This window comes from Crocodylus siamensis, chromosome 13 (assembly GCF_052110815.1).
Source record: "Crocodylus siamensis isolate JL-2025a chromosome 13, ASM5211081v1, whole genome shotgun sequence".
Classification (NCBI taxonomy): domain Eukaryota; kingdom Metazoa; phylum Chordata; order Crocodylia; family Crocodylidae; genus Crocodylus; species Crocodylus siamensis.
The window spans coordinates 37,690,611-37,717,571 of NC_143407.1; the positions used below are offsets into that span (position 1 = coordinate 37,690,611).

Genomic DNA, 26,961 nt, shown 5'->3' on the forward strand with positions numbered 1-26,961 from the left:
ATCTCATCAATGCAGGTACAGTTCTTTTCTGTTGATAGTTCTGTTATTTCTTTCTCTTGGAACAATGGTAACCACGCACAGATGATCAATATGTGAAGACAATTCAAAATGGCAGGGACGCTTAGGGAGAAATCCCCATCATATTCTGACTTTGCAGGGGAGTGGCCCTGGATATTTCGACAGCGGATTTACCAGTGACAAGAAGGATTAAATGCACAGCTCTCAACACGGTGTTATGTAACCGAGTTATGCAAAGGAGCCGTATCCCTGGTCTGTTTTATCCTTGGCTACGCTCTATTTAGACTTCATCTTATTTTCCAACTAGACATCAAATGGGTGTCAGCATGCCAATGCAGGTGTACAAAAAATACTGTGTAGCCAAGGGCTGAGTCTGAAGTCATCCAGATGAGATGAAAACAATTTCAGAACTTGACTATTTTGGGTTAATTTTTCTCATTATTTTTTAAGCTGGCTCTTGAACCTGACAGTTCTTTCGGTTGAACAATACAGGTGTTACCTCAGCAAAACAAAGCCTTTCATTTTTATTCAAGCACTCTCCAGTTAATGAGATAAACAAGGCTCCCTCCTTGCCTGGGGGAGGAATTCGGTACTTAATTATGGAGACTGGGAACAAGGGGAATGATGATAAAACTTAGTGCAGAAAACAAGTTTTCGGTGCTGTTTAGATTTGGAAACAGGCTGCTGCAAAAGAGAAGGAAATGGTTCTGCCTGGTGCTGCTCGTACCCAGAACTATTTCTGCTGGTTGATTAATAACTGCTTAAAGGGAAGTGCAAGCAGAGTTCGGGACCATCCCCCCGGGCAAGGGCCCGAGCCAGCAGGCTGCAGAGGCTTCCTCCAGTCCTGCGCATCCTGTATCCATTGAAGGGGAGGCGTTGTGCAGCAGCAGGAGGCAGGGAGGGTGCACGTGCCCTTGGCAGCATGTGCCCGGTGCTCAGGGCCTGTCTTGGGCGATGATGATTAGGGTCTGCAACCCAGGTCTCCCGGTCCCCGGGCCAGTGCTGTAACCACAAGACTATTAACAAAGGAGTGGGCATCACCATCTCTTTGGCGTGAGGTTTTAAAGAAAAGTGCCTGTAGCTGTTGTGTTTTGTACTGGACCCAGTGCTGTGGGTGTGTGCACTGAGTGTGCTCTCAGCACACGCCCTGGATCGGGCCCTTCGGGGATAGAGGTACCGCTCCTGCTGGTTTCTGGATCCTGGTGGGGCTTAGGTGGGGGCCAGGCGCCGACCTGCTTAGACAATGGAAGTCGTGGGCACGGTTGGCAGGCAGAGCGGCGAATGCCTCGGGAAGTTTCAGGCTAAAAAGGGAGGTGTCTGATGAGTTTCCAGGACTGCTGAGCAGAAGGGTTTTGCATTGCCGTTTTGGACTTGCGCACTCAAAGTCCACTGGAGTCCCGTTTGAGGCATCTAAGTCCTTCTTGGGACCTGGCTGATAGCGACTGATAGCGTTTTTGTTCACCTCGAGGCCTTCTAAAGCTGCAGTGTCTGCAGACGTGGTGCGTTAGCATCCAAAACCTCCTAAAGCCTTTTTTGTGTTCAGCTGGGAACCACCTAAGACCTGTTCTGGATCTTGCTCGGTAAATACAGAAAACAGAATTGCACCCTGCCCGGTGCCTGCCACGGCAAGAGTGGGAAACTGGAACTTATCAGCGTGCGGCTGCTGGAGGTTTGAGATTCCTGCTTCTATCGGGAATCTAAATGTGCTCTTCCCTGGCTTTGTTTCAGGACCACTTAGTGGAATAAAGAGTGATTGCTGAGAGCACCAAGCGTCTAAGTTTAAGGAGCCCTGGTGTTGAATTGCTGCAGATTCCTTTCATTACAACATGAATCAGTCATAGAAGTAAGTACCTGTTAACAGAAACCAGCAAAAATGAGTCAACATCCCTTCCCTCTTATAACTTGCTAACTTCCACTCTTTTGGCCCGTGTGATGTCATCATCGGTTTGCTATTTTGCCAGTCATCAGAGTTTTGCGGGCGAGATGGAACTTGAAGTTCTACAGTTAAAAACAAGCCAAAAAACTCCCTTTTATGGGGGGAACTACTTTATCCACCATTAAGAAGCAAAAAAAGGACAGAAGCCCACCTTTTTTCATCTTTGCAGGTCATGCTTAGCTTGCTACCAGCCAGGGCTCAAGTGAACAAGAAAGACGTTCTTCTGGAGTCAGAGGTGCTTGGTACTGAATGATGTCATTTTTGCAAAGAAGCAGAACACCAGATTTTATTGCTGGCCCTGTCAATTAGGGATTACCTGTCTGCCTTGTCCCTACCTCGCAGAGCTAATTAATGCTTCTGCTCAGCAGGAGGGAAGGCGGGAGTGGCATGTGCTTCCCAGAGGTTGTCAGAAATGGCAGGGTGTGTGCTGTGAAGTAGCTCCAGAGACGTTAATGAGGGAGGCGAGCAGATGGGTCTGTTCTGGAGCACGGTGCCGGGAGAGGAGCAGGCTGATCTCTGATATTCTGGGCAGGGGAAAGCCATCCTCAGCGCTCTGGCCAGGGGTCAATGTGCACCGTCATCCTGGTCGCTAAAGTAAGGAGCGGTGACCATCGAGGTGAAATCGGACCCCCGTAGGGGAAGGGCTGAGTGCAGAATTTGGGTGATGGAGAGGAGGAGCGAGCCTGCCGGTACAGTCCCAGGAGACCACACCCTTTCTAGCCTCCCAGCCCATGGACGGGATCTCCAGTTTCCAAGACTGAGTCTTTGGTTAGTCATGTTAACTACTGGACGGGAACAAAAATACCACAGAGAGAAACCTTACTCAGCTTGCTCTCTACAGACCCATTGATCCAGACCGTCCCTTGAAGTTTAAAGAGTCCTCTGATCTTGCAAAGCCCTTTCTCGTTACATCTAGCTCTCAGGAGAAGGGAGAGGTACTTCAAAGAGCAGTTCTGCTTTAGCTGCATGGATGTTTTTTCAGGACGTAGGAGTTGGATCACTCTGTTTCAACTAGAAATGAGACTGTTGCATCAGAGAGACTGAATTTGCTGTTGCAGCGAGTAGAAGTTAATTGACTGGGGCTTGTCATTTAATGTCTCCCAGCAAGATCCCATGTGCATTTTGTACGTGCTTTTCCTTGGCTCTAATTGCTTCCCCACCTATCGGTTCCGCGTTCTGTAGTTACCAGAAATTTCTAGTAGCAACGACAAAGTTTTCTTTGCCTGATTTCCAAGGGGAATCGTCGAATTAGTATCTTGAAAGATCCCAAAGACAGCAGGCAATGCAAAGGGCAGAAACCTATTGTGCAGAGGATTCCCCTAGCTGAGTATGGACTGGAAGTAACTGCAGCAGGTTACCCACAAATAAGTGGTATTATTTTTCTCACTTTTCTGTTTCTTTTAAGAGTTTGGGGTGAAACTGTGGAACCAGACAGCTGTCAAACGGACTAGCGTGCAAAGCGGTTCTTCCCCCAGAGCGTGCGCTTGCCCCTCTGTGTAGTTCGGTGTCTGCAGCAAACTCAGACTGATCTTGGGGGAAACCTGGTCCTGACTTTCTTTTTCAATGCCTTAGTGGAAGGGCACGAGGGTTGGAGAAAAGGGCAGCTCCAGAGTCGTCTCGAGTGGGAGGGAAAGGCTTACATGAGGTATCAGAAATGGCTCAGCCTCTCTGGATGCAGGGAGAGCATGCATTTAGCTGTGTCTTTGTGGAGAGGATGGGTGTTACCCTGAAAGTGTGAGCTGTGTCAGGAACACACTTTACCACCCAGAGCAGGAAGGTAGACTTAGTCAATCTGGATTTTTCCTGGCCTAGGAAACCTCCTATTCATGTGAGTAGAAGCAGCAGTGGGTTTGCAGACTGTTTCTTCTAGTCATTTCAGGCAGTTTCTTCTGAAAACAAATCCATCTGGTGCTGTTAGATTTGCAGAATGTGCGTTTTGTTGTATTTTAAATGAATTTCCTTTTCCGCTAGAAAGGCACTGCATTTCTTCTTCCATGCACCAGCACAGGCATCGGATACAGATGGAGTAGTCGAGGCTGAATCTTTTTCTCCCGTTCCCTTGCGTCTAACCACCAGCTGAGTAGCGCTGATTTGCTCAGCAGGCAGCAATAGACTAAGGAATAGTTTACGGGAGGACATAGATGCACTACATCCTGGAGAACTCTCTCCTCCTCTTCCTCCTTCATGCTATGCTATATCCATCCCTTCTGCCCTTTCACCTTCCTGTGGGTCGCAGTTTCATCTAGCTTCACTGCGAGTTACCACTTCCTTCCTATATTGCTTCAAGAGTTTTCTTCTTATGCCATAGAGCATTTATGTTTGAGTTCCCTTTTTACCATTTTGTGTGGTTGTTTTGTTGGGTTTTTTTAAACCTCTTATTTTTCTGCATATTTATTCTCAATAGGAAATATTACTCTTGTTGCTTTCATTCCCTCTTGGGACTTGCTCTGTATTTCTACCATGGTTTTTTTTGAAGCATCAACAGATATAAAGCCTGGTGCTGAATATTAAAGCCTTTTTTAAAAATCTAATTGTAATCCTTCTCCTGGTATTGTCCCATACAGTACTCCAGTGGGGGCCAAACTTTTTTGGCAGGTGTGCTCCAAATGAGCCCTGCACCCTGCCTGAGTGCCACGTCTCCTTCCCTTGCCTGATCTGCTGCTCTGCTAACTGCTCCTTGCCCTTTTTGACACCGGACTGTCTGCTCCCTCCTCGGCCTGCTACATGCCAACACGCAGACTGGCCGTGCCACTTGTGACGTGTGTGCTGCAGACTGGCCACCCCTGCAGCACTCATGTAGCCTGTGTAAGCCCAAGTCGTGGCCTGGGCAATCATTAGACTCAGGGGCTAGGAGAAGTATAGCCCAGCACTTGTTAGATATTACACCTGAGAGCTACATGCAAACAGCCCGTTTCAATGGAGAGGAGTAAAAGAGGAGCTCACCTTAAAATAAGGGAAATGTTCCGTCATGAAATTGTAAATCTCGCTGACCGGCAGGCTCCCTGTCTTGCTGTTCTTGAGTGCCATGAAGATCAGGATGCTTTGGGGATAAAAGGACAGAGAGAAAGCATTCTTGACAGCTAGTCTCACACGAGTTGGCTTTATGTGGGTTTTCAGAAACAGCAAAATTATTTTTTAGCACTCGCAATTCCTCTCTGGCTTTCACTGCCATAAGATGAACCCTGGTGATTGCAGGGGTTACCATGGCATTGCATGCACAGGATCTGCCTTCAGTGCAATTATATCAGGGGAAATCTGTTGCACCACACAGTAAAATGATACCCCAGGCCTGAGCGGTTAGTTTGGGGGCTTGTGCCGCTTGGTGGGTTTTGTTGTTGTTGTGTCTTTTTAACGCTGAGCTCAGTAGCTCCAAGTCGGTGGTTTTCAACCTTTTTTTCACCCTTTGGAAATTTTGAATGGAAGTGTGAACTCCTCTGAATTGTAGGTGTGGGCATTCGCATACTTTTGATTGATCATAGTCATCTTTCACGGACCCCTTAGACATCGTCTGCGGACCTCCAGGGGTTGGCGGGCCAGAGGTTGAAAACCACTGCACTATGTGGATAAAGGTCTCAAGAGGAAAGTCAAGTGGTGATTTTTCATCACTCTTTGTCACATGTACGTGGTCAAATCAGGATGTGTACAAGCACCCACAGTGACAAAGGCTGCAAACAGATGTTGCACTTACCTGGAATACGTCATTTTATCCCAGGACAAAGTACAGTTGTACAGATGTCCATGCCAATGTCCCAGGATAAATCCTAAAAACATTTCCCAGATAAGAAGCAGTAATGCTTTATCCTGGGATGTGCAGAGCACAGCTGTACAGATATCCTGGGACTGCATCACTGAATCAATGACAGGAAAGCGGCAGTTCATTCAGCCGTTTGCTAAACCCTGATTAGACGGGCGACCGTGTGTACACGCCAGTGCTGGGATACATGCAGGGACAAATGCAACATCTACTCCTAGCTACAGTCTGAAACCTGAGGTTTCACTGCACTGCCTCACTCTGTGCAGACAACACTGATGCCCTTGGGTTTAATATTACCGAAGAAGGAGCAGACAAAGGGCATTCACGTTTCTACAGGGAAACATTGTTTGCACCTGTTCAAAAAGACCATGATACATAACTTATGGTTTTACTTATATGTGCAGGTGCATAATTTCCCCATCTCTCCTATTTCTGGACTGACCCTATTCAGCAGGAAAGAATTAGCACCAACTCGCATGCCGGAAAGGGTGACCAGTGGCCAAAAACTGCACACAGAGGAGACTGCAGATGCCCAGTGGCACCTCTCAGGTACCTGAAGGGCACTTAGGTCTCTCTTCCATGGTGGCATGTGCACCCCACTGGCACGCACCAGCCCCTAGAGCTGGATGGATGGAGCAGGACCACACTGGGACACTCGGCCCTATTCAACGTCCTTAGCCCTGTTCTGATGTTATTTTTTTTTTGTTTTACATGCCCAAGACTCTGCAAAATGCTCATTGGCTTTTTTTCTGCCTAATGAACCTCTTGTGTCTTGGCTCGGAGGCTGGGACATCTCCTGATAAATGGGAGCAAGTGCGTTTTCACTTGTTATGTACCGAGGACAGGCTGTGTGCAAACTGATGTTTCCCCAAACTGTCAGACTTGAGCAAACCTTGTGTTACCTGTAGGAGTAGATCGGCTTTGGATATAGAGGCTGGTGGGACTCTTGGCTTCCTTGAGGAGCGATCCTCTGGTAGGGGTACTGGGACGAAGAGAGATAGGTCACAGGATAGCTGCTTCCTGGAGAATACTGGTGTACAATAGGAGAGAAACCAACTGGCTTAGAAACTGAAGAGGCAAAAGGTCCTTGAGGTGTTGTCTTTATTAATAACAGCAATGGCATGTTATTTGTAAGGACCCCTTTCCCCCACCCATCCTGGTGTCACACAGATAAAGGGAATGCTATAAAGTGACCTTGCTAAGATGGAGAAAAATATCAAAACAGCATGGGATGCTTAGCACAGTAAAGTGCACTACGAAGACTCATCCTCTAAAGTCAGACGTAAGATTAAAGCCATTGAAGTACGTTACAGACTTAAAAGAGGGGCTCAGCTGCATTTTTTGGTTGCCTTTGGTTAAAGCAGTGTAGGGGATAAAGACAGAAATCTAGTGGAGCAGAGCTTGTACAGCGGGGTCAGCCCAAGGCCATTACTGTTGGCTGACTTTGGACATCAAGGTAAAACTTTGAATGCATTAATGATGTCAGCGCAGGCAGGAAAACAAACGCACTAAAATGCGCCGGGCGCCGAGGTGCTCTATCCCGTCCAGCTGCAGAGCAAGACGCAGAACCTGAGCTCTGCGCGCGCTGCCCAGGGGGCCAGGCCAATCCGCGCACCCTTGTCCTTGCATCGCTTCCACGCGCCGTCCCTCCTTGCCCCAGGAAAATACAAACCGGGCAATATTTCAGCCCTGAAAACTTCCATAAATTCTGTCTTCAAGGGCTGCTTGCCTTGTCCTCCTGTGTTCAGCATGGTTAGCAGGGAAGATTAGGTATTTATATGGTAATTTGGGTTTTTATTAGCTTCAGTGGCTCCTTTGGAAGGAAAGGAGACTGAGCTGGAATTGGCTCTGATGTCATCACCAGAAGAAAGGACTGGGCGTTTTAAAGACTATTTCTGTTTTATTGGTTTCATTGCTCCTATTTGAGGGAACTGGGGCTACAGCATGGTCTTGTGCGATGGGCTCGTGCTTGTTTTACAGTGGCAGACCTGGCACGAAGGGGTCGGTGTTTTACGCTGGGTGGGTGTCTTCAATTAGTGTCGCATGTCTGCAGTTGTTTTGAAGTGAGGAAGGTGGTGGTTTCTCTGCTGGGCTACTCTGCCCTGCGCTCGGCAAAGGGGAGGAGAAGCAGTTTCATCTCGTGGACAAAACTGACAAGGGAGCGGATCTGTTGCCTCTCAGCGTGGCGTGGAGAGCCTTCTCTGGCTGGTTTGCTGGTTGCTCAGCTTCAGTTCATAGGCAGATAAGGTTATTTGGGTAAATCTGACATAGTTTCATCGCTGGTCAGGTCGGAAGGGACCTGAGCAGCTCATCGAGTCCGACCCCCTGCCATGGCAGGAAAGAGTCCTGGGGTCAAACGACCCTGGCGAGGTGTTCATCTAACCTCCTCTTAAAGGCCTCCAGGGTAGGGGCCTGCACCACTTCTCTTGGAAGCTGGTTCCAGACCCTAGCCGCCCTGACCGTGAAGTCGCGCCTCCTGATAGCTAGCCTAAAATAAAAATATCTTTTATTAGACCAACTAAAAGAATAATAAAGTAATAAAAGATATGGGATTGACCCAAAGAACCTTGTCTGCTTGCGACAGTGACAACCGACCCCCCCGGGACAGCTTCAGTGCAGGGTCACCCGGTTGTGATGGGGAGGCTGCTCTGCATCATGCATGTTACTCATCCGACTGGCTGCCCTGGCACGACTGGGGTGGTAAGTCTGCCTACTACAGTCTAGGCTGCCGTGGCCTCTCGCTGTCCTCGGGGCTCTTGTCCGTGTTTCCTTAGCTTTGCCCAGAGGAATGAGAGAGGCACAAGTACGAAAGCGCTACCAGAAACCGGGTGCGTGGGGAGGGCTGTCACGGTGCCGGCCTGCAGGTGGATGGAGACTTCCCTGTGGTGCGGCGCTTGTTGCGTCTTGCCCAGCTGCTCCCAGAAGGCGTGTTGCAGCCACTGCGCCGTAAGGTTTTGGTTTTTAATCCAGTTGATGCCAATGTTTAGTAACAGAGCTGGCATCGAACCAAGAGCGAAAGGGGAGGGGTGTGTGTCCACATGGGGAATAAAGTGGAAAAGAAGAGTATTTGGGGCACACAGATTCTCTCCCTTTTTACTTTTGCAATGGCCTGTGCAGAGCGGTGGGAAGGTGCGCAATGCAGCTGGCACGCTGCAGCCAGGTTGGAGGGGCTGCACTGCAACTTCATAGCTGCAACAGAGGTTTTCCCTTAAATATGATTTTTGAATCTTCTCCTCCCTCCCCACAAAGGGAAAAAAGAAAAACAATACATCTGTATCAACGTTGTTGGCTTGTGACTGTGATCGAGACCACTTTTCTAGTGAATTTGAGATCAATGGCAGGAGCTTTTCATGGACTGTGACAGAGGAAGGGGTGCTGGTGATGATGAGGGATTTTTCATTCCTTTTTTGTCACTTGGTAAGAAAAATGTTGCCTATGTTAGAGTTCAGGCTAGGTTTGGTTAGGTGGCAGCTCCAGGGATGAGCCTGAGAAGCAGGAGCCGGGCAGCAAGAGGAAGGTCCCTGCCCAGGCTTCCTGACTTAGTCCCGGTGTGGGGAAACCCTTTCTTCCTCCGTCACACCTCCCAAAGCTTCTGCTCTTCCAAACCCTCCCTGCACTTGTGCACTTCCCAGGCCTGTAGGAAGAGCATCCAGCTCCTGCAGAGCTGAGGTGCAGAAATAGATGGAAGAAGCAGGAATACCAAGGAGGAGAAAATGTGGTGGGCATCACCCCATCCTAGCAGAGAGCCCCTCTCCCGCTGAGGATTTGGTTGCCAGAGGTGCACAGAGGTGCCAACCAGAATGGGAAGCCCATTGGGCAAGGTGTTGCGCAGACATGCACTGAAAGATGTCTCTGCTCCCAAGAGCTTATACTTTAATGACTACCCGTGGGATGGGTGGGTGCAGCACACAATAGAGGGAGTGGAAGTGGAGGGAAGAGGAGAGTAACAGTAATAGGATGGAGCACATGGCTTGCTGTGTGCAAGCCTTGGTTCCCAGGGCTCACTGCGGCTCACCCAGCTCCCACCCCGCCGGGGCACAGGACTCGCAGGAGTGCTTGACTACTTAAACCTGGGTCTTTAAAATGATTTTCTAAGCTTATTAGTGCTCAAGGGGGCCATATCTAGCTGTGATGCTCAGGAAGAACAGACACAATTCCCAAGGTCGGATGGAGCTGGCACGTAGCTCTTCCACCGGGCTACCATACCGGTTTTATGTGGCAGTCGCTGCAAGAGAAGACACAAGCAGCACTGCTTTCCCATTTCTACCACTTAATTTTTCTGGCAGCACCTAGGTTTTAAAAATAATTTGGATCTATTTCTTCTCGATGCCATTTTTGGAAGGAAAATGGGAATATTACTTATTCACTATCAAATTTCCCCAGCAAGTGTAAATTTAGCCAACACTGTTAGCTTGTTCCTTGAATATTATCTCCAGTCTGCAGTGGGAAATGCAGTTTGTCCGCACGGCGCACCTACCTGCTGGAATGGGTGCGAGGAGCAGTACGTCTCTTGCACCTGAGGCTGGTAACAGTACAGACCAGGCTGCCCTTCCAGTGACAGGCCTTTAAGGCTGACCTCTGAATCCTGTTGAGATATATTATTGGAGGTGTAATTGGGAAAATGCACTGCATTTTAATCAAAATAAGCTGGCTAGTTACTGTCTTAGCCTTTAGACATTTTCTCTGCTTTTCTTGACTTCCTTCTATGCTTGTTAGAAGTAGAAAACATCATGCATTAGAGCCCCGACAGTAAGCATCTCATCCATCATTTTTGTGGAACTACAATTTTAAAGGAGAAGACCATTATGATTTTCTAACAAAATATGAAAAGTCCCAATGATAATTCCTTTTGCCTTTTGCCTTCAAGTACTTGAACAGTCATCCTGAGCTCATTGGGTCCCTCTCCCCTTCAGGACTGCTGCCACTTGTTGTTAGCGGACGGTTCGCACAAAGCTGGAAGGAGTCGCTGGGAAGAGGAGAGACCTAATGGTGCAGCTGGGGAGATAACCTTGGGAGAGTTGGTAACAGCGGAGTCACTACTTCCCTGTCACCTGTGCATTATGCTACGAAAATTGATGCACCGGTTTGATCAGGGCCTAATGAGTGGGTATAGCGTATGTGCATTTGAATAAACATAGATCTAACAGGCCTTAAGCAATCCTGGCCGCTTGCTTAGGCCAGACATTTAATCTGCTTCTATCGACTATTACAATTCAACAGGATCAGCCTCTGCAACCTAAGCATCTCTTTCTGTTATGTCTAATTATCACCAAGAAATAATCAATAATATTTTGGTGTGGCATACCAGAAAACGCTATGGTCCCCTGATGGCTAATCCTGGCTTGAGCGTATTTTAATCACTTGGCACTTTGCCCAGAAATGCTAATAGACATGTGAGTGATAAAAAGGTGTCTTTACTTTGGCTTGCGCAGGATGAGAGGGATAGCCAGGGTGAGATGGCCAAACTGATTTGAGATTTTAATTCTGAAAATTGTGCAAACTACAAATTGAAAAAAAAATATTAAAAGTCATTATTTGCAGGTTTTTAGAATTCAATACCATATTCAGTTTTCAAGTGAGTTCAGACACCGTTCAAAATCAGGGTCGTTGTTAGGAGTGTTCTGCTTTATTATTCTTATTTTTATATAACACCAAAAACACTTTAAAAGTATTTGAAAGGGTCAGCAGGCTTTACGTATTTCCTAATAACTGCTCTTTGATTAATCTTAATACTGGGAAAACTTGCTGCAAATGTACGCTGCCCGAACCTCCTTTAGAGGGCTGTGATCTCAGAGTTCCCTTAAATTAGCTGACTGCATCTATTGCGCTAGCGTCGATCGCCACAGAACTGCAAACGGTGAGCGTGCCGTCTTGCACGCTGTGCAACAGAAGAGTTTTCCAAATAGAAGTGACCTCAGAGATGGGCCTTCCTGCATCCAAAATGTCTACTGAGATGCTAGACTTCCCCGCCTCCTCTTACTACCAATTAGTGATTGAAAGCTAGTCTTGGAAAAACTGGCATGTAATTATAGCAGCGAGGAAGTAACCTACGCTCGTGGAATTAGTTGCAGAAGCTTTCCTACCCAAGAATCAATACTGGGTGGGGAAAGCTTAGTGGGTTTTAGCTGTTATTGAGAGGGTGACAGCCTTTGGTAATGCCCTGTCTTAGGTAACTGGACCGTGGGCGTTAGGGTTCTCATCCGTCAGGGCAGTGATTCTCAACCAGGCACCAGGAGATCCTTGTAAAGGTGCCACAGGGTGCTGCGCAATAGGAGGACTGTTAGGTGTGCAAACACCTACACATGATTCACAAGATAAACCCGGAGATGTCAAATAGGAATCCACATAGTGTCAAAGCCATTCTGCCCTGCTGCAATCTTTCTGAGATCTTGGCAGCAGAAGAACAGCTCTGGTATTTTTTTTTTCTGGCCAAAAAATGAGTGAACTTCATTTTTGAAATGGGGTGCTGCTAAATTCAGAAAAGATCTTGAGCCTAAAATATTTGAGAGCCAGTGCTTTAGTGTCATGCACACATCTTGAATGTATTTTATCCTTTGATTGTTTTACTCTATGCAGGTGCTTGTGTAGGAAGGGCAGGAAGTTTAGGAGCACACTGGGCATCCAGGGGGTTGATTGCCACAAACGAACAGGCTTTTCAATACCACTGCCCTTGTCTGTAGCAGGATCTCAACGGGGTTTAAACATCATTGAATTAGGATGCGTTTGTTAACATCCCTTCTTCCAGTGCACGACTATAGGAAGGAGAAAGGGAAGGTCGTAACAAATGTGAGTGTGGCCAATGCACACATCCCTGTCTTGGACACTAGTTGCTTTGAGAACTTCCAGCCCCTCAGCAGCCCAACTGGTGACAATGATTGACCTGTTGTAGAGAAAGAATTGAGTGTTTTGGGTCCACATAATGGATTTCTAGGCAAATGATCTGTGTCCATGGATTTTTTCTAAGAGTTAGTTTTAGCTGGGGAAAAGGTGTAGAATAGGGAACTGCACCAAAGGAATTGTTTATAGACATTAACCTGGAACAAGATTAATGGTGGGGTTATGCCATGGAAAAGAGAGCTGTTTGCAAAAGTTGACCTGGACCGTGCGAGCAGCCCTGGGTCATAGAACAACTCACCAAGGCTTGAGTGCTGGGATCTTGGCCCCGGGTGTTGTACTGGAGGCTGTTGCACCACGTTTGCTCCGTGGAGATGTTGGGAACGTGTGTGGGAAAGGCCTCTGTCTCTCCCGTGCCTGTAGATCCTGGCAGCTCTTCAAAAGTCTCAACGCTGCTTGCATTTTTGAAGGCATGGTCATCCAGAGCGAGGGCTTGATGGCTTTCTTGGAAGACCTCCTCACTGATCTGCCTCTTGTAAGGATGGAAGGGGTTCCTGGTGCTCTTGAGGAAGCTGCTGTAGGTCCCGGCCGTGTTTTCGTCGTAGCTATACCTTCTGAATTTGTCCAGACTGTGGGTGGTTTTAAACTTGCTCCTCGCAGCGTGGATGGCTTGGCTGGCAGGGAATCTCCCGTGAAGTGGGTCGTGGGCTGGAGAAGAGGGGCTGGGGCTGTGCGACGAGTCCGAACCCTTCCTTTCTGTCCTGCTGTCCAGATCGTACGCCTGGCAGCTGAAACTGGGATTATCCTGCAAGGCACAAGTGACACCCATTTAGGAGGAGGATTTGGTTATTTTCCAGTCCACAAGCAACTCGCTGGATGACTAAGCCTTAAAGAAATGTCATGCCAAGTATTGCTCCTTTTCCAGGTAAGCGTTCCTACCCTTTTGGTGCCTACTTTAATCAGTCTGATTTCTGAGCCTGTTGCCTTGGACGGAGAAAGAAGAAACTTGACACAGCAACTGCTTAAGCTGTCTATCAGGCTTGTGCTTTTTGGAGATGGAAAGGAAAAGGCACATCTTACTCACAGCTTGCTGCTCTGGGGGGCTGGAGTCTCCCTGCATCTGCATGAGGTCGTCTTGTTGGTCGCCGTTCAGTGTGTCCGAAGAAGGGAACTTAATACTGGCTTGGTCCTGAAGCAAGGAAACCATTCCCAAATCACAGCCTGATTAAAAAAAATCCTGTGGGAATGAAACCAAACCATTAATAAACAGGAATCTAGATCTGCTCAAGTGGGTGTCTGCTGGGAACGGGCAGCCTCTCGTGTCCTGTTTAGAGGTCTCGGGCTCCTTCCAGCACCCTGCAGCGTAGCCGGGGCCGGTCTGACCGATGCTCGGCGTGGCTTCCTCTCCATCGGAGTGCACCCGCTCCAAACCGGGGCCTGTGGAGGAAGGCCTCTGATCCAATCGAGAAACCAAAGCTGTGACTACTCATTCCCTGAACGTGCTACAGGATTGCCAGGACCTGCCAGCTTTTCATTCGTTTCTACTCAGGGAGCAGTGTTGTGCAGGAGCTGGCATCCGGCTCCGACTCCGCGGAGAGACTATATGAAGCTAGCTGTGCCATCTTACGGTGGTGCGTGTATGCCTGTGGGTCGTGGGTCGTTCCCGGGGGCTCTCGCTAGTGAAATGCCCCTGCCCGTGGGGCAAAGAAGGGTAGCAGCAGTGCATTGCCTGGATGAGGGGGAGGTCGCACACTTTAGGTACCCCTCACCCACTGCCTCCTGCTGCTTCACGTGATTATATTGCACCCGAGATGTGTAAATGCCCAGTCTTGCTTAACCGTGTGTTGTGCCACGACACCACCTCCTTCCCTGTCCTTTGATACCATTTTGTGTTGAGAGAAGTGAGTTTCATTTTCTCGTGTCTTGTTTTCTTCTCTGGGACCTCGCAGGTCTCCTTCTTTTGACTTCCCTGGCAGTCTCGCCTGCGCTAACAGCAAAGGGCACCTACATACCGCCACGTTTCCCTATAGAGAGATCTTGCGATCTCTCTTCTCTGGTGGGGCGCTGGAGCTTGGATTGCAGATGCACATGTTTAAAATGTTATCCTCATGTGAAAAGGATGTCTTCAGAGGGTTTGCCAGTGCTTACGTGGCTGCTAGGGAAATGCCTGAAGGGTTCATTAGATTTGGTTAAAAAAGTTATAGTGTTAAAAATGTGAAAAATGTCTTTTCCCTTTCTAGTTCAAAGTGAAAACTATTTCACACAGCAGGTCCATTGAAATGTACACTGCCCCAGGGGAAGAAACAACACGGGGTGGAAATCAAGGGTGAGGCTCAGAAAGAGTGGTGTTAGCTCAAGTTCAGAAGTGTCTTGGGCACAGGCTCATCCCCTTCTCTAGAGGCTGACGGGGAGGGAGACGGTGGGAAATGCTGACTGCTTGAAAATATCAAGTAGCTGTAGGTGCTTGACCCTAACAGTCCTTTCCCTAATATCCACTTACTCAGTTGACTGGGGAGAGAAGGCTGACCTGAGATTTAAGTGTGAAGTTTGACCCCGTTACCTCCTCTTGCAGAGCAAAAATTCAGAATTCAACTAAAACAAGCCCAGTCCAACCAGCACCCTATGTGCAGTGGCTGTTACATGTTCAGTGCCATGGTCTGAGAGTCGAAACCATTTGTGTTCAAAGGGATCTTCCATGAGAAAATCCAGTCTCCTTGTTCTGGGGAAGGCAGCGCCCTAACACCAGCGCCAGCCTTGAGAGAGGCAGAGGTCTTTGCGGGTGAGTTTTTACTGGACCAACTGCGTGGTTGGGATAAAGGTAGGTGAGCTTTCAAATGCCAGATGCTCTTCATCGGCACCGAGCTAGCCTCATGTCGGCAGCTCGGAAGAGCAGGATTTCTAGCCCTGGTCTGATGCAGCGACCCCGGGCAGGCCCGGGCCAACTTCAGAACAAAACCCTGGCCCTTTCCGTGGGAGGTGCTGATGCCCCCCTCCTTATACAGCTGGAGCTGCTCGCTCCTCCATAACTGCCCCATGGCTTGCTTTTGTTTCTCTTATTTTCTGTATCGCTAGTCGCTGGCAGTCCTGTTTTCCATGTAGATTCATCCCGTCCTCTCTGCTGACTTCACACCCTGCTGCTGGCTATCCTTGCACTTGGGTTACCTGTGCAAAGCACACGCGCAGTACTCCCCCTCCCGGCTCCCTGGCAAACAGATCACACGCTTTCTTCTTACTTCTTCCCTTGGGTTTGTGTGCAGAGATTAGCCGGACTAATGATGTTTAAGGAGCTGTAATAAATTCAGATTTTAGGAACATGGGTAAACTCAGGTAAATTGAATTAATGGAAAATTCTGTTGAGTGGAAATTATCATCTCTTATTTATGAGCTCGGTACAGATCTGCTTGCTTAATAATAATTTATAAATAATTTTCCATGTATTGCTGTGAAACACGAGCGTGTGCCAAAACCAATGTTAATTGAAGGACCCAGAACAAATTATTGTAGGTGGCTGCTGGAGAAGCATAAAGATCTCTTTCCTTTTGCCTTCACTTATTGTGGCAGCGGCACAGTATAAAACAACCAGACCTAACATTTTTAAACAGCAAGTTTATGCCCAAGAACCCTGTGGGTAGCCTAAATGAACAGCAAAATATTCATATATAAAAGGCTTTGCTGTGTTTTTGTTTTGTTTAAATTGCACATTTATCATTTTTGAAAATGGGGCAATGGGGGAGGCTTGCTTTACTCCTAAGGTATAATACAATATGGAGAAAACTGGGATTTTTTTCCCCAGGTGGTTTAGATTTTAGCCAGGGGAAATCAGACCTGTTGCTGGAAAGTCCCATTTAAGAGGAAAAATATGATCGGGGGCCAATGACAATAAGCAGGTTTGACTGTGTACAGGGCAATAAAACTGACACAGCTCTTCTTGGGAGTGAGGGGACCCAGGGGAGGATGTGCGCTCCCCAGAGATGGAGCTCATCAGGAAAACAATGCCCCTTTGAGTTTTAAAAAGGTATCTTGTTATCCTAGGTGTAGCTGAAACCATTTCTCCAAATCCCCTGTCATTTCTGCTTTTGTAAATGTTGCATGACAGTCCTAAGCTCCCCAGGATAAGATAATTATCTAAAAAAAAAAAAAATTAAGAAAAGAAAGTGAGAAACTGTAACCTCAGCTGAGTGTTGGGATAAGCAGGGCAGCAGCAGCTGATCTATTAGCTTTGCATGACTGCAGCCGCCTGGCGCCAAGCCACCGTCGAACAATCCTAGTGTTTGTGTCTTTCCTGGACATTGGAGGGCACTCTGCCGGCGACACACTTCACCAGAGCTCGGCACCGGGCCGCTGGAGCACTCAGAGCCGTGTGCTACTGTAAATGCCTTCTGCATCCCCGAGGGCTGAGATCAGCTTTCATGGGAGGAAGGTGTGTTTGGATGTTCACCAATTCGTAATTCATTCCCCATGCTGCCTGCCTTAGGGAGTTTACTGCTCCTTGCTTGACACCGGCTTTTGTGATCTATCTCTTTTTTTCTCTCCCCCCTTCCCCAAAGCACTAAATCATCCCTTTGCTCGCACTGATGCCCTTCAGTCAAGGAAAGAAACAACTGGTTGGGATTTTTTTCTGGCAGCCTTTGCTACGCAGGTGCTCAGCCGGGCCACGGGAGGGTCCGGTGCCACTTTTCCGCTGAGTGACAAACCAGCCCCACATTTCACCACGTCAGAAGCAGCTCCCCGCTCTGCGTTTCTTGGCCGGCAGGGCAGGGGCAGTGGGAATCGGAGCTTTTCCAGACTTGGCACCGTAGGCGAGAGCTGTTGCTCAAGGTCCCTCCCAACAGACCTGCGCTGGGAGCTAGGGATCAAATTGGCTGGTGGTTTTCTGTGCTGGGGTGCGAATAGGTTCTGGACTTCAGTATCCCCTGATGTTCGTCTTACTCATGTCCTTTCTATTTTTTGAAAGAATTATGTTCTTCTATTTGGGCTATACCAACTTATCCTTCAACCAGACCTTCTTGCTTCTGAGTCTGCTTATGATCTTTCTTCTTTTTATGACACTGCTGTAGGATACTTAAGTACCTTTTTATGTTGCCTCTAAGAGTTTAATTTATTTCTTTTTGACTTCAGGCTCTTATGACAAGGCCCTTCATTCAAAAACAGAAAGTGCTACCTCTTTCTACAGTTTATCATAGAATCACAGACAATGAGGGTTGAAGGGAGCTCAGGAGGTCACAACTAGTCCAGCCCCTGCTCCAAGCAGGACCAGCCCAACTGCATCATCCCAGCCAAGGATTTGCTGAGCCGGGTCTTTAAAAACCTCCGAGGATGGAGATCCACCACCTCTCTGGGTAACCTGTTCCAATGCTTCACTGTCCTCATAATGAAAGTTTCTCTTAATATCCAACCTCAACTTCCCTTGCTGCAACTTGAGCCCATTGCTCCTTGTCCTGCCATCTGCCCCCACTGAGAGCAGCCCAGCTCCGTCCTCTTTGCAGCCCCCGGCAGGGAGCTGAAGGCTGCTATCAAATCCCCCCTCGGTCTTCTCTTCTCCAGACTAAATCAGCTCAGTTCCCTCAGCCTCGCCTCGCCAGTCCTGTCCCCCAGCCCAAAACCATTTTTGTTGCCCTCCACTGGACTCTCTGCAACTTGTCCACATCCTTTCTGTAGTGGGGGCCCACAGCTGGACACAGGACTCCAGATGTGGCCTCCCCAGTGCTGAATAGAGGGAAGAATCGCTGCCCTCGACCTGCTAGCAACGCCCCTACCAGTGCAGCCCAGGATGCCCTTAGCCTGGTTGGCGACAGGGCACACTGCTGGCTCCTATCCAGCTTATTTCCCACTGTAAACTGGGCATGTTTAGTTTAGTTTAGTTTCACTCTGCTGATTTTGGGTATGTCCATCTCCTAATGCCACTGAACTGAATTGTATCAGGGTTGCCATTATGCAGCACCTATAACTAGCTCCCTCTTGAAATAACTCTTAGGACTAAGTTGAGAAATGCCTCTGCTCATATACCACTTGTTCCAAGAAACAATTATTTCAGCCATGAAAAAATCTGCCCTGTGTCATTGTGACATTTGACCAATTTACATACATGTAGTTGAAGCCCAGACTTCAGGATTACTTCATAAAGGATCACATTTAAACCTGGTCATGTGAGCTGATACATAATTAAGGGAAAATTAAAAAAAAAAAAAAAAGATCTTGATAAATGCTAATTGCCAAACATGATGGTTGACTAGCAGGATACTGCAGGGATTGAGTTTAGGCACAATCTCATTAACTGTCTTAATTAGTGATTTGGGAGGAGGTAGACTACATATTGGCATTCCCAGAGTACACAGAATTAGGATTAGATGGGATCATGATATTTAGGAAGGGGGTTGGGTACAAAAAACCTGATGGAGGTCTCGATGAAGCAGCTAAACAAGACTCATCTTGGAAATCTCAAAGAAAGGGGAGAAACCTGGGTTGCAATCCTGCAGAAAGGGATTAGAAGCGAGTTTGTTGCACTATGAAACAGCAGAGAAGGCCACAGCATTTCTGGGTCTTGTAGTCAGCGAAAGCGGGTCAGGGAGATGCTGTCTATTTATTCAGTTTGGAGGAGATTACACTGGAAGCACTGGGAGGAATTTGTATAACCTCAATGCAGAAAACTGCTATCACATCTGAGAGAAGCTCGATGATGACCAGTTAAAATGACTAGAAGGTCAGAGGACCTGAATTTTGAAGAACGCACTGAAAGGAAATTCATACAGGTCAGTTAAAGTATGACAAGGGAGAGAAATGCAAACTGGCTATGGGAATAAGCACTGATGGAGAAAGAGAATGATTTAGTTAGGTGTGAGGGGTTATGACCAAGAATAACGAGATCCAGTAAGCCGTATGAGAAAACTCTCCTGGTTGAAGTCATGTTGCTTCATATTTTCAAAAGTAGATGAGACTAACTGCAAAGAATGCTATTTAGTTGTTCAATTATTTAGCACTCTTTGTGTATATGTATGTGTGTGTGTATGTGTATATGTAAGTGTGTGTGTGTGTATAATATATATATATATTCCAGTTATCATCATTCACATTTATTTGCATAACGCTGTCACGGGCTCCACTATCTGAAAGCACACCTTCCAAAGCCCGTGTTGTGTGGCACTGCTCTATTGTGGCTTCTCCATGCACCTCTATATCCATGCTCTGCCCATTTAAAATTTGATTTAAAACCCAAGAAAACTGCCTGGACCCGAGCTGTATGCACCCTAACAGTGATTCAGATTTACAGTCAGTAATATCAGTCTGTTCTTATTCTTCTGTGCTGCCAATGAGTGTAGGAACAAAACTTATCCATCCCCGCAAAGGTCTCTGCCTCCAAACATCTCTGAAAGTCTACCAGAGAGAAGATTTTTATCATCTAGTTTCAAGTTTACTGTTAGAGCGAACTAGTTTGGTACGCAGACGTATGGAATTACTGCCTCTCGGTAAGCACTTTCCCCTGGCAAGCCTGGGCATTGAGGGATCGCAGCATGCTAATAGAGACAACAATCAGGCTCTCACCACACACAGACTCTGTCAAGGCTGTTACAGGCTGTTCTCAAACACTTGAGTTTATACTCACTGGAGGGGGAGGGCACTCTCCTACTTGGAGAGAAGAGGGAGTTTTCTTTACAGGTGTTTAATGTGCTGCAGGTGCATCTTTTCTAAACTGTGCCCCAATCACCTGTGCAGCAGTCTGCACCCCCCTGTTGTGCCCTTGCTCACAGCCTGGTGTTCAAAGAGGTAGATGTAGGTCTTGCACTGAATGGCACAGCTCTTTGCTAATCTAAATTGTGCTCCATTGCATGACCACTCCTTGTTTAATTGGTTTAACATTGCTGAACCCAGCTATCTCTCTCTAGGATGAGGTTTAATCTAGGCATCCTAGTAGGGCTCCATCTCTGGAGTCATGTGATTACATCAGAATCTCAACTTTCATTTTCAAAGCATATTTTTAGTCCTTATAGGTATAAAGAAAGTTTGGAAATGGGACTGAATGGTACCAGGTGAAGCAATGTCTGCCTGAGTCTGAAGGCAGCCTGTAACAATAGCCCTGACGTGTGCGCTGTTGTCTATATCCTACTGAGATGACGATTGTCATGGGCAGGGTTTTGCTAACACCGCCCCCGACAGAGGACTTTATATACGTAGCAGGGTAACAGAGATGATTTGCCCCCACTGCTGGCAGAAGTCCGGGGAAAGCCCCGGCACTGGCCTTACAAAGGGGACCCCTTGCTACACCCCTGGTTCTTCTGGGAAGTGCTGCCTTTGTCACTGGGACCCCAGGTGAGCTCCACAGAGCACAAGGCAGAGCCACAAGGAGCCTCTAGACTGCACGCATCCCATCTGGCTTCACCTAGCCAGCTGCTTCACATTTTTGTGGTCACCAGTGAAATACTGTAAGCCAATGCGATGTTTGGATAAGGTGTATCATACAGTTTTGAGTTGTGGTAGTACAGGAGCCAGTCTGATGTGGTTTGGTTAATCCCAATGACAGAGGCAGGGTTTTGAATGGCTGCATTTGGTGGGCTTTTTGGAGGGGGTAGGGAGGAGGACGAGTTGTAAAGTGGACGTGCAGCTTGAAATTTTTGATAAAGATAATGAAACATCACTCAGTTTTAAATTGTTTGTTAACAGAAGACTTTATGACCTGCAAGCCATGCAGGAGGTGGACCTAATCTTGGCCAGACCTCGTCTTGCCTCCATTTGTGATTTCCTATTTCCATTTCTCCATGTTCGACTTCTTGCTCCTCTGCAGTTTTTCTTTTTCGGGCTGAAGGGACCTGCTCCATGTGGTTCCCTCCCTGGGGGTCATCTGTGTCTGGACCATCTATCTTTCTCAGAGCAGGCCTTTCCCTCCTAGAAGGTGTTATAATACCTGAACTGGTCCCTGCCGCTTTCTCACCTTACTCCCTTTTTGGTCCTGGCTCTGCTTCTTTCCTTGTCTCCTTTTCAGAGAGGATGATGGTAAAAACCAAATTCGAGATTCAACTTGGGTTGTTTTTTTTTGCAGGGGGAAGTGAAGAGCTGGACTTTGTAATGTCTTTTTGATTACTCTCACTTCTTTGTTCCTTGTTTGTCAAGTCCATTTCCCAGCACCACTTCTGCAGGCTTCCCAGCAGGGCCAGTGACCTTGTTTTCTCAATTACTTAGCTATTCTTCCAGAAATGTAGCTCATCAGATCTGTTTGCTATGCTGCAGAAACTTTATGGCCCCAAGAGATTGCACACACTGGGCACGTCTACATGTGCAATTAATGCTATTTGGCTTTACTGCCCAGTTGACTAATTTATTGTGCAGTAAGCCCCTGCACGTGTAGATGGTGATGCTTTACTGTGCAGTAGATTAGTCTACTGTGCAGTAATGCATCTGGTGTAGGCACAGTCACTGTGTAACATGCTTCAAACTGAGTATAATGCAATGTTCATAGTATTTTAACATTTATGCAATAAATGTTAGCAAATATACATTTCTCCCAGAATCTAGAAGTGCAGACTGCAGGGTTGCAAAAGCACTGTTTGCTCACCTGCCTTACACATGCAGTATGTTTGATGCCGCTAAATAAATTATGCGTTGCCCCAGAATACAATGCACGCAGAAGTAAGTGTGATGCGTCTGTGCTAACAGTGTGCCAGGACCTTAACTTCCGTACTTGTAACGGCAGCCTGGCTGCCCCTTGAGCCAGAATCCCCGAGTGCAAGGCTGTCTTGGTTAGGGGTAGAGTCGTCGCAGCCTGCTTTCTGCCTATGAGACATATCGGGGGAAGTACAGCGAGCCTGGAGTACACTGCACCCTGGCTTTGCTCAGTTCACAGATGGTGCTGTGAGGATAATTGCTCTCCAAAACATGCACGCGGTGGAAATGTCATCAGCATCATATTCACTCAACTACTAGGTTACGTGATGCCCCTTTTCCCTACGCTGCTTCTGGCTGGCCTAGCTGGGTTGCGGCCTCTTGGGGCAGGGGTTGCCCGCCACTGTCAGCCTGCTGGAGCCCCGTTCTTGGCTCATCCTCATCCTACGTCCTTGGAGCGGATGTAGGCGTCTCAGAGCAATTCTGTTCTACCTGTTCAAGCCCTGAAAATCCACATGGTAGGTCGAACTATAATAAACAGGGTGAATAAGAAGTTCTGTCTCTACGGGGAGCTGAGGGGCTACATGTAATATGATGTAATCAATCCATCCCCTGTGGGCAAGGATCTCGCATCAGTCATGGGGACAGGCAGCGCCGGCTGTTGAACAGTCTCCTAATCCTTTCCAGCTTGCTTCTCTTGGCGAGTGAGTCACACTCAGCTCCCTGTGACTTCTGAGTTCATCTTGGGATCTCATGCCATCTTTTTTCCTTTATGAGGAAGGTGTGTATGATGATCCACCCTAATGGTTTCTGTTGCTGGCTGTGGCAGCATGTTTTATGTTGGGTGTGGTACGTTCCCATTTTCTCTGTTGTGCATCTCCAGTATTCACCTTGCCGCCCCACCCGTGGCCACTCCCACCTCCCACTGGGAATTGCCTACAATAAGCTCTGTAATTACCATGACTTGATCGGAGAAACGGATGGGGAATTTTATTTGTATGGTTCTGAGCTGAGTCTGTTAAAATCTTGAGAAACTTGATTTGCTGAGCAGCGAAAATAGGAAGAGTTGAAGGCAGCAGAGAAGTAGATTGTGATGTTACCCACGTCAGGGGCTCAAGGTCCAGGGCTGCTAAACCGTGACATATATTTGACCTTTAGTTCTTGTCCTCTGTAACCTGCTGTCTCTGAGTGATGTCTGCAGTGAGGACTTCCACCTGTTGCAACTGCAGGGACCGTACTAGTCCCTATCAGGGACTGCCAGAAGCTGCTACAAATCCTAAAAACTTGATTATTAAAAAAGTCAAGCCTTTAACATCTGAAGATGTCTAAATAAATCTTGTTTGCTCCTGCCTTTTTGGTCCACTTGCTGTCTGTTTAGAATGGAAGGCCTTCAGAGAAGGAATAATGGTCGATCCTTGTGTATGAGATGTAGGCTGCCTTTCTTCGCAGAGTTCCTCTGTAGGTGGCCTGTGCTAAGTAGCATTATGGAAAGCAAGGGTAAAGGCTTAGCCACAGAGCAGGGAGAGCTGCGTCTAGATAGCAGAGGGAAAATGCACTTGTTTGTTGAGTTACCTCCGCACTGCTTCACTGAAAGCTCCAGGTGGGCTGGACACTCGGCCCTTTGCCCACTCGCTCTTGTCTAGTCTCCAGCTGATTCCCAAATTCTCGGTCTCTCACATACTGCTTCCTGTGTGCTATCAACAAGAAGCTTTTTTTTTACAAACCCTTTGTTGTTATAAGCGAATTTCTTATTGTTTTCTGGAATTCCCCGTTCCAACTTACTGTAAAACTCATTGCAAAACTCCATGAAGGGTGTATGTATATTGTTTCATCTAACAGGTGTTGCAAAACAAACTGGGATCCTTTCCTGAGTTCTGCCCATCTCTGCCTGATTAGAAACACATTGTTCAAGGTGGCGAGAAGAAATTGTTCTGTTATCTTGGGGAAAGGTAGTTAGCCTGCTCATCTGGGCTTGGTGAGTTTTCAGTGCCGCCCCTCTGCTCCTGAAGGGTCAGAAGCTTTCCTATCTGTTTCTGGCTTGGCTGTCCCCATTAAGAAGGGTTGTCTGAAATGGAGAGCAGCGCAGTCTCTCGAAGGGTGACAGGGTTTGTGGATGAAGGGGAAGCAGCGGATGGTGGTACACCTTGATTTTGCTGGATCCCACTACATATTTTCATAAGTAATCAAAATACAGTCTAGATGAGATTACTGTAGGGTAGGTGCATAACTGGGTAATCATGCTGCCAAGGAGCAGTCATCAGTGAATGGCCCAGTTTCAGATGGCGGCATTGAGTGGGATTTCTCAGAGGCCTGTGCTCTGGGAAGGAGTCTGTAGAGACATTGCCGCAAGACTTTAACAGCCTCCACCCCTCCATCAAACTGACTCTGGAATACCCCACCCATACTTATTTCTTGGGCGACACCGTGAAACTTTCCAATGGCTATCTCATCGCAATACTGTATTGTATTGGAAACCAACTGACCTCTACGCTGCTGGCTTTCAATCTCAGCTACATCTAGCTCGGCATCGCAGCCCCATCTGCTCTGATGCCACCGGCCAAGATACACACGCCTCTGGGATCTAGAACGGGGTTTCCGACACTTGCAATACAATCCCAAAACCAATGTCAGCCAAATCAACGGAGCCAGACTCAGACCCCGCTCTGACCTGTTTCCGTACCAACCTCTTGACAAGGACAGTAGCATCCCTCCAGTTGTCACAGCCCTGGCCTAAGTGCCTTAGACATGTCATTATGACCCCCAACTCCTCCTGGAAAACTGTCGTCCTAGGGGACAAGACTGTCCTGGCTGACAGCCTCAGACGGTACCTCCAGCAAGCCACCAGCCCTTGCTACAGACCCATATGCCAGCTGAGCCCCCTCATCAACACACACCACGTCATCACTGGACCAAACCGCACAGATTATAACATCCAAGGTTCATTCACTGCTCCTTTACTCTGCCCATGTCATACACACCACTGCTTGCTTAAAGTGCACCTTTGCTGTCTGCGTTGGCCACATGGGGCAATCCCTGGACTCAACCGGACTGAGCATCGATCCCACATCAATTCCAGAAACACAGAGAAGCCCAGAAGAGCACTGTAACCTGCTGACCTCAGAGGAGCTGTCCTTAAACAGAAGAACTTTAAAAACCAGCATGACCCCGGAATCACGGACCAAGAAAGCACTCGCGAATTGGATTGAGTTAACCATGATCTCGGCAGAGGTTGGATTCTTGTCCCATTATCTTGTTGTTACCTGCAGTGCCCTTCAAGGTGTTAATTGTCTCGTTCATCTCAGTTGATGTAACGATCCCACTCTTTACCTGCCTTAGCAGTGTCTCCTCCCTCTGTCCCGTTCCCTTCTATATAAACCCCTTTCTTTCTGCCAGTCCTTTCATAGCATCTGACTAAGTGAGTTGTCACCTGTAAAAGCTGCTGCTTCTCTGAACCAGTTAGCATTTAAGGTGCCATCCTGCCCTTCCTTCTGTCTGACTTCAGACTAACGTAGCTAACCATGTCTCTGTCTTAATTAATGACTTGGAGGACGTGATTACTGGTAAGTGTACAAATCTATGGATGACACCATGCTGGGTGGGGTCACAGATATTTCAGAGGTGAGGATTAGGGTTCAAAATGACCTCAATAAATTGGAAAAATGTTATGAAACAACTAGGACGAAATTCAGTAAGGGCAGGTGTGAAGAGGCACGGTCATGAGTTGGCTGCAGCGGGGCAGGAGAGAAGCTGGGAGTTTGGGCGAAGTGCAAGCGGGGCAAGTCAGCACGTCACACCCTTACTAACTGCATCCTGAGAGGTTTTGGCAGGATTGTTGTATAGGAGGCAAGTCTTCCGTTCTGTTCGGCACTGGGGAGGTCCCACCCAGAGCACCGTGTCCAGGCGCGGGCACTGCGCTTCGAGAAGGATGCGGCCAGATTAGAAGGAGTCCAGGGGAGAGTAACACGGCTGTCAGGACACGAGCCAGGCTCCTCTTCCTCCTCCCTGTGCTTCGCCACCAGAATTTTACGGGGCCAGTAATTGCACCTGCTGTAAACGGTGACTCTGGATGACAAAGGTGTTGCTGAGGTCATCATCAGAAGACAATAGTTTTACACGTGTAATCCAGGCAGTGTTTTGGCTCACTCCGTATGGCTGGAGATGATAGAAATTCCAGCTGACTTTCAAGGGCTGGGCTGTTTCTAGGACTGGCAGCCAGAAAAAAAATACTGCTTGCTCCATGAACTGAAAATGTCAGATATGGGAATGATTGAAAGACGCACACAGCCATACCGGTATGCTTCGCATTAGGGGCTGGATCCTGGGCCACACATCTGCTGTTTTGCAGCGTTTTTTTAAATTTATGCATCCCAGGCCAAATTAGGGAAAATTAATTCCAAATCCTGGAGTTCAGGATCATAAGTGGCCCTACTACTGGCAAACATCCTCCACCCGCACCTGGGGCTTCAGCTGTTCCCCACACCTTGGGCGGGCATCCTACTGGCAGGCCCAAGCCCGGAGACTCGGGGTTCGCATGCCCCTGAGTTTTGCTCGCCCTCAGCCCCACGGCCCCAGGCTTGGGCATCTCAACACTATTCTGAGGGCGACAGCCGCGTGTTCTCGCAGCATTGCGGGGAAGTGCTGCATGCCTGCGTTATGGCAATGCAGAACAAGCCACTCCTCTACAAACGTCCATGTCCCCATCTCCCAAAACAGTCAGAGAGCAAGTTACAGTATGGTACCAGGCGTCTACAGCTAGGCTTCCCTGCCTGGCTGCTTCATTGTCTTCCTCAGAGAAGCTTGCATAGCTCTACATTAGAAAATGAAATCA

General features: G+C 47.8%; 1 protein-coding gene across 3 annotated transcripts in view; it reads right to left on the reverse strand.

Moving 5' to 3' along the window:
* Positions 1 to 26,961, reverse strand: part of FOXN1 (forkhead box N1) — a 37,852-nt gene that overhangs the window by 4,635 nt on the left and 6,256 nt on the right. For all 3 annotated transcript variants that reach the window (XM_090025316.1, XM_090025315.1, XM_090025317.1), the window contains 5 exons: positions 13,627 to 13,779; positions 12,844 to 13,347; positions 10,186 to 10,293; positions 6,611 to 6,738; positions 4,898 to 4,994 (listed from right to left, as the gene is read on the reverse strand). In XM_090025316.1, coding sequence (XP_089881442.1) covers positions 4,898 to 4,994; positions 6,611 to 6,738; positions 10,186 to 10,293; positions 12,844 to 13,347; positions 13,627 to 13,749 — 960 coding nt within the window. In that variant the 5' untranslated portion in view covers positions 13,750 to 13,779. The remainder of the gene's footprint in view (positions 1 to 4,897; positions 4,995 to 6,610; positions 6,739 to 10,185; positions 10,294 to 12,843; positions 13,348 to 13,626; positions 13,780 to 26,961) is intronic.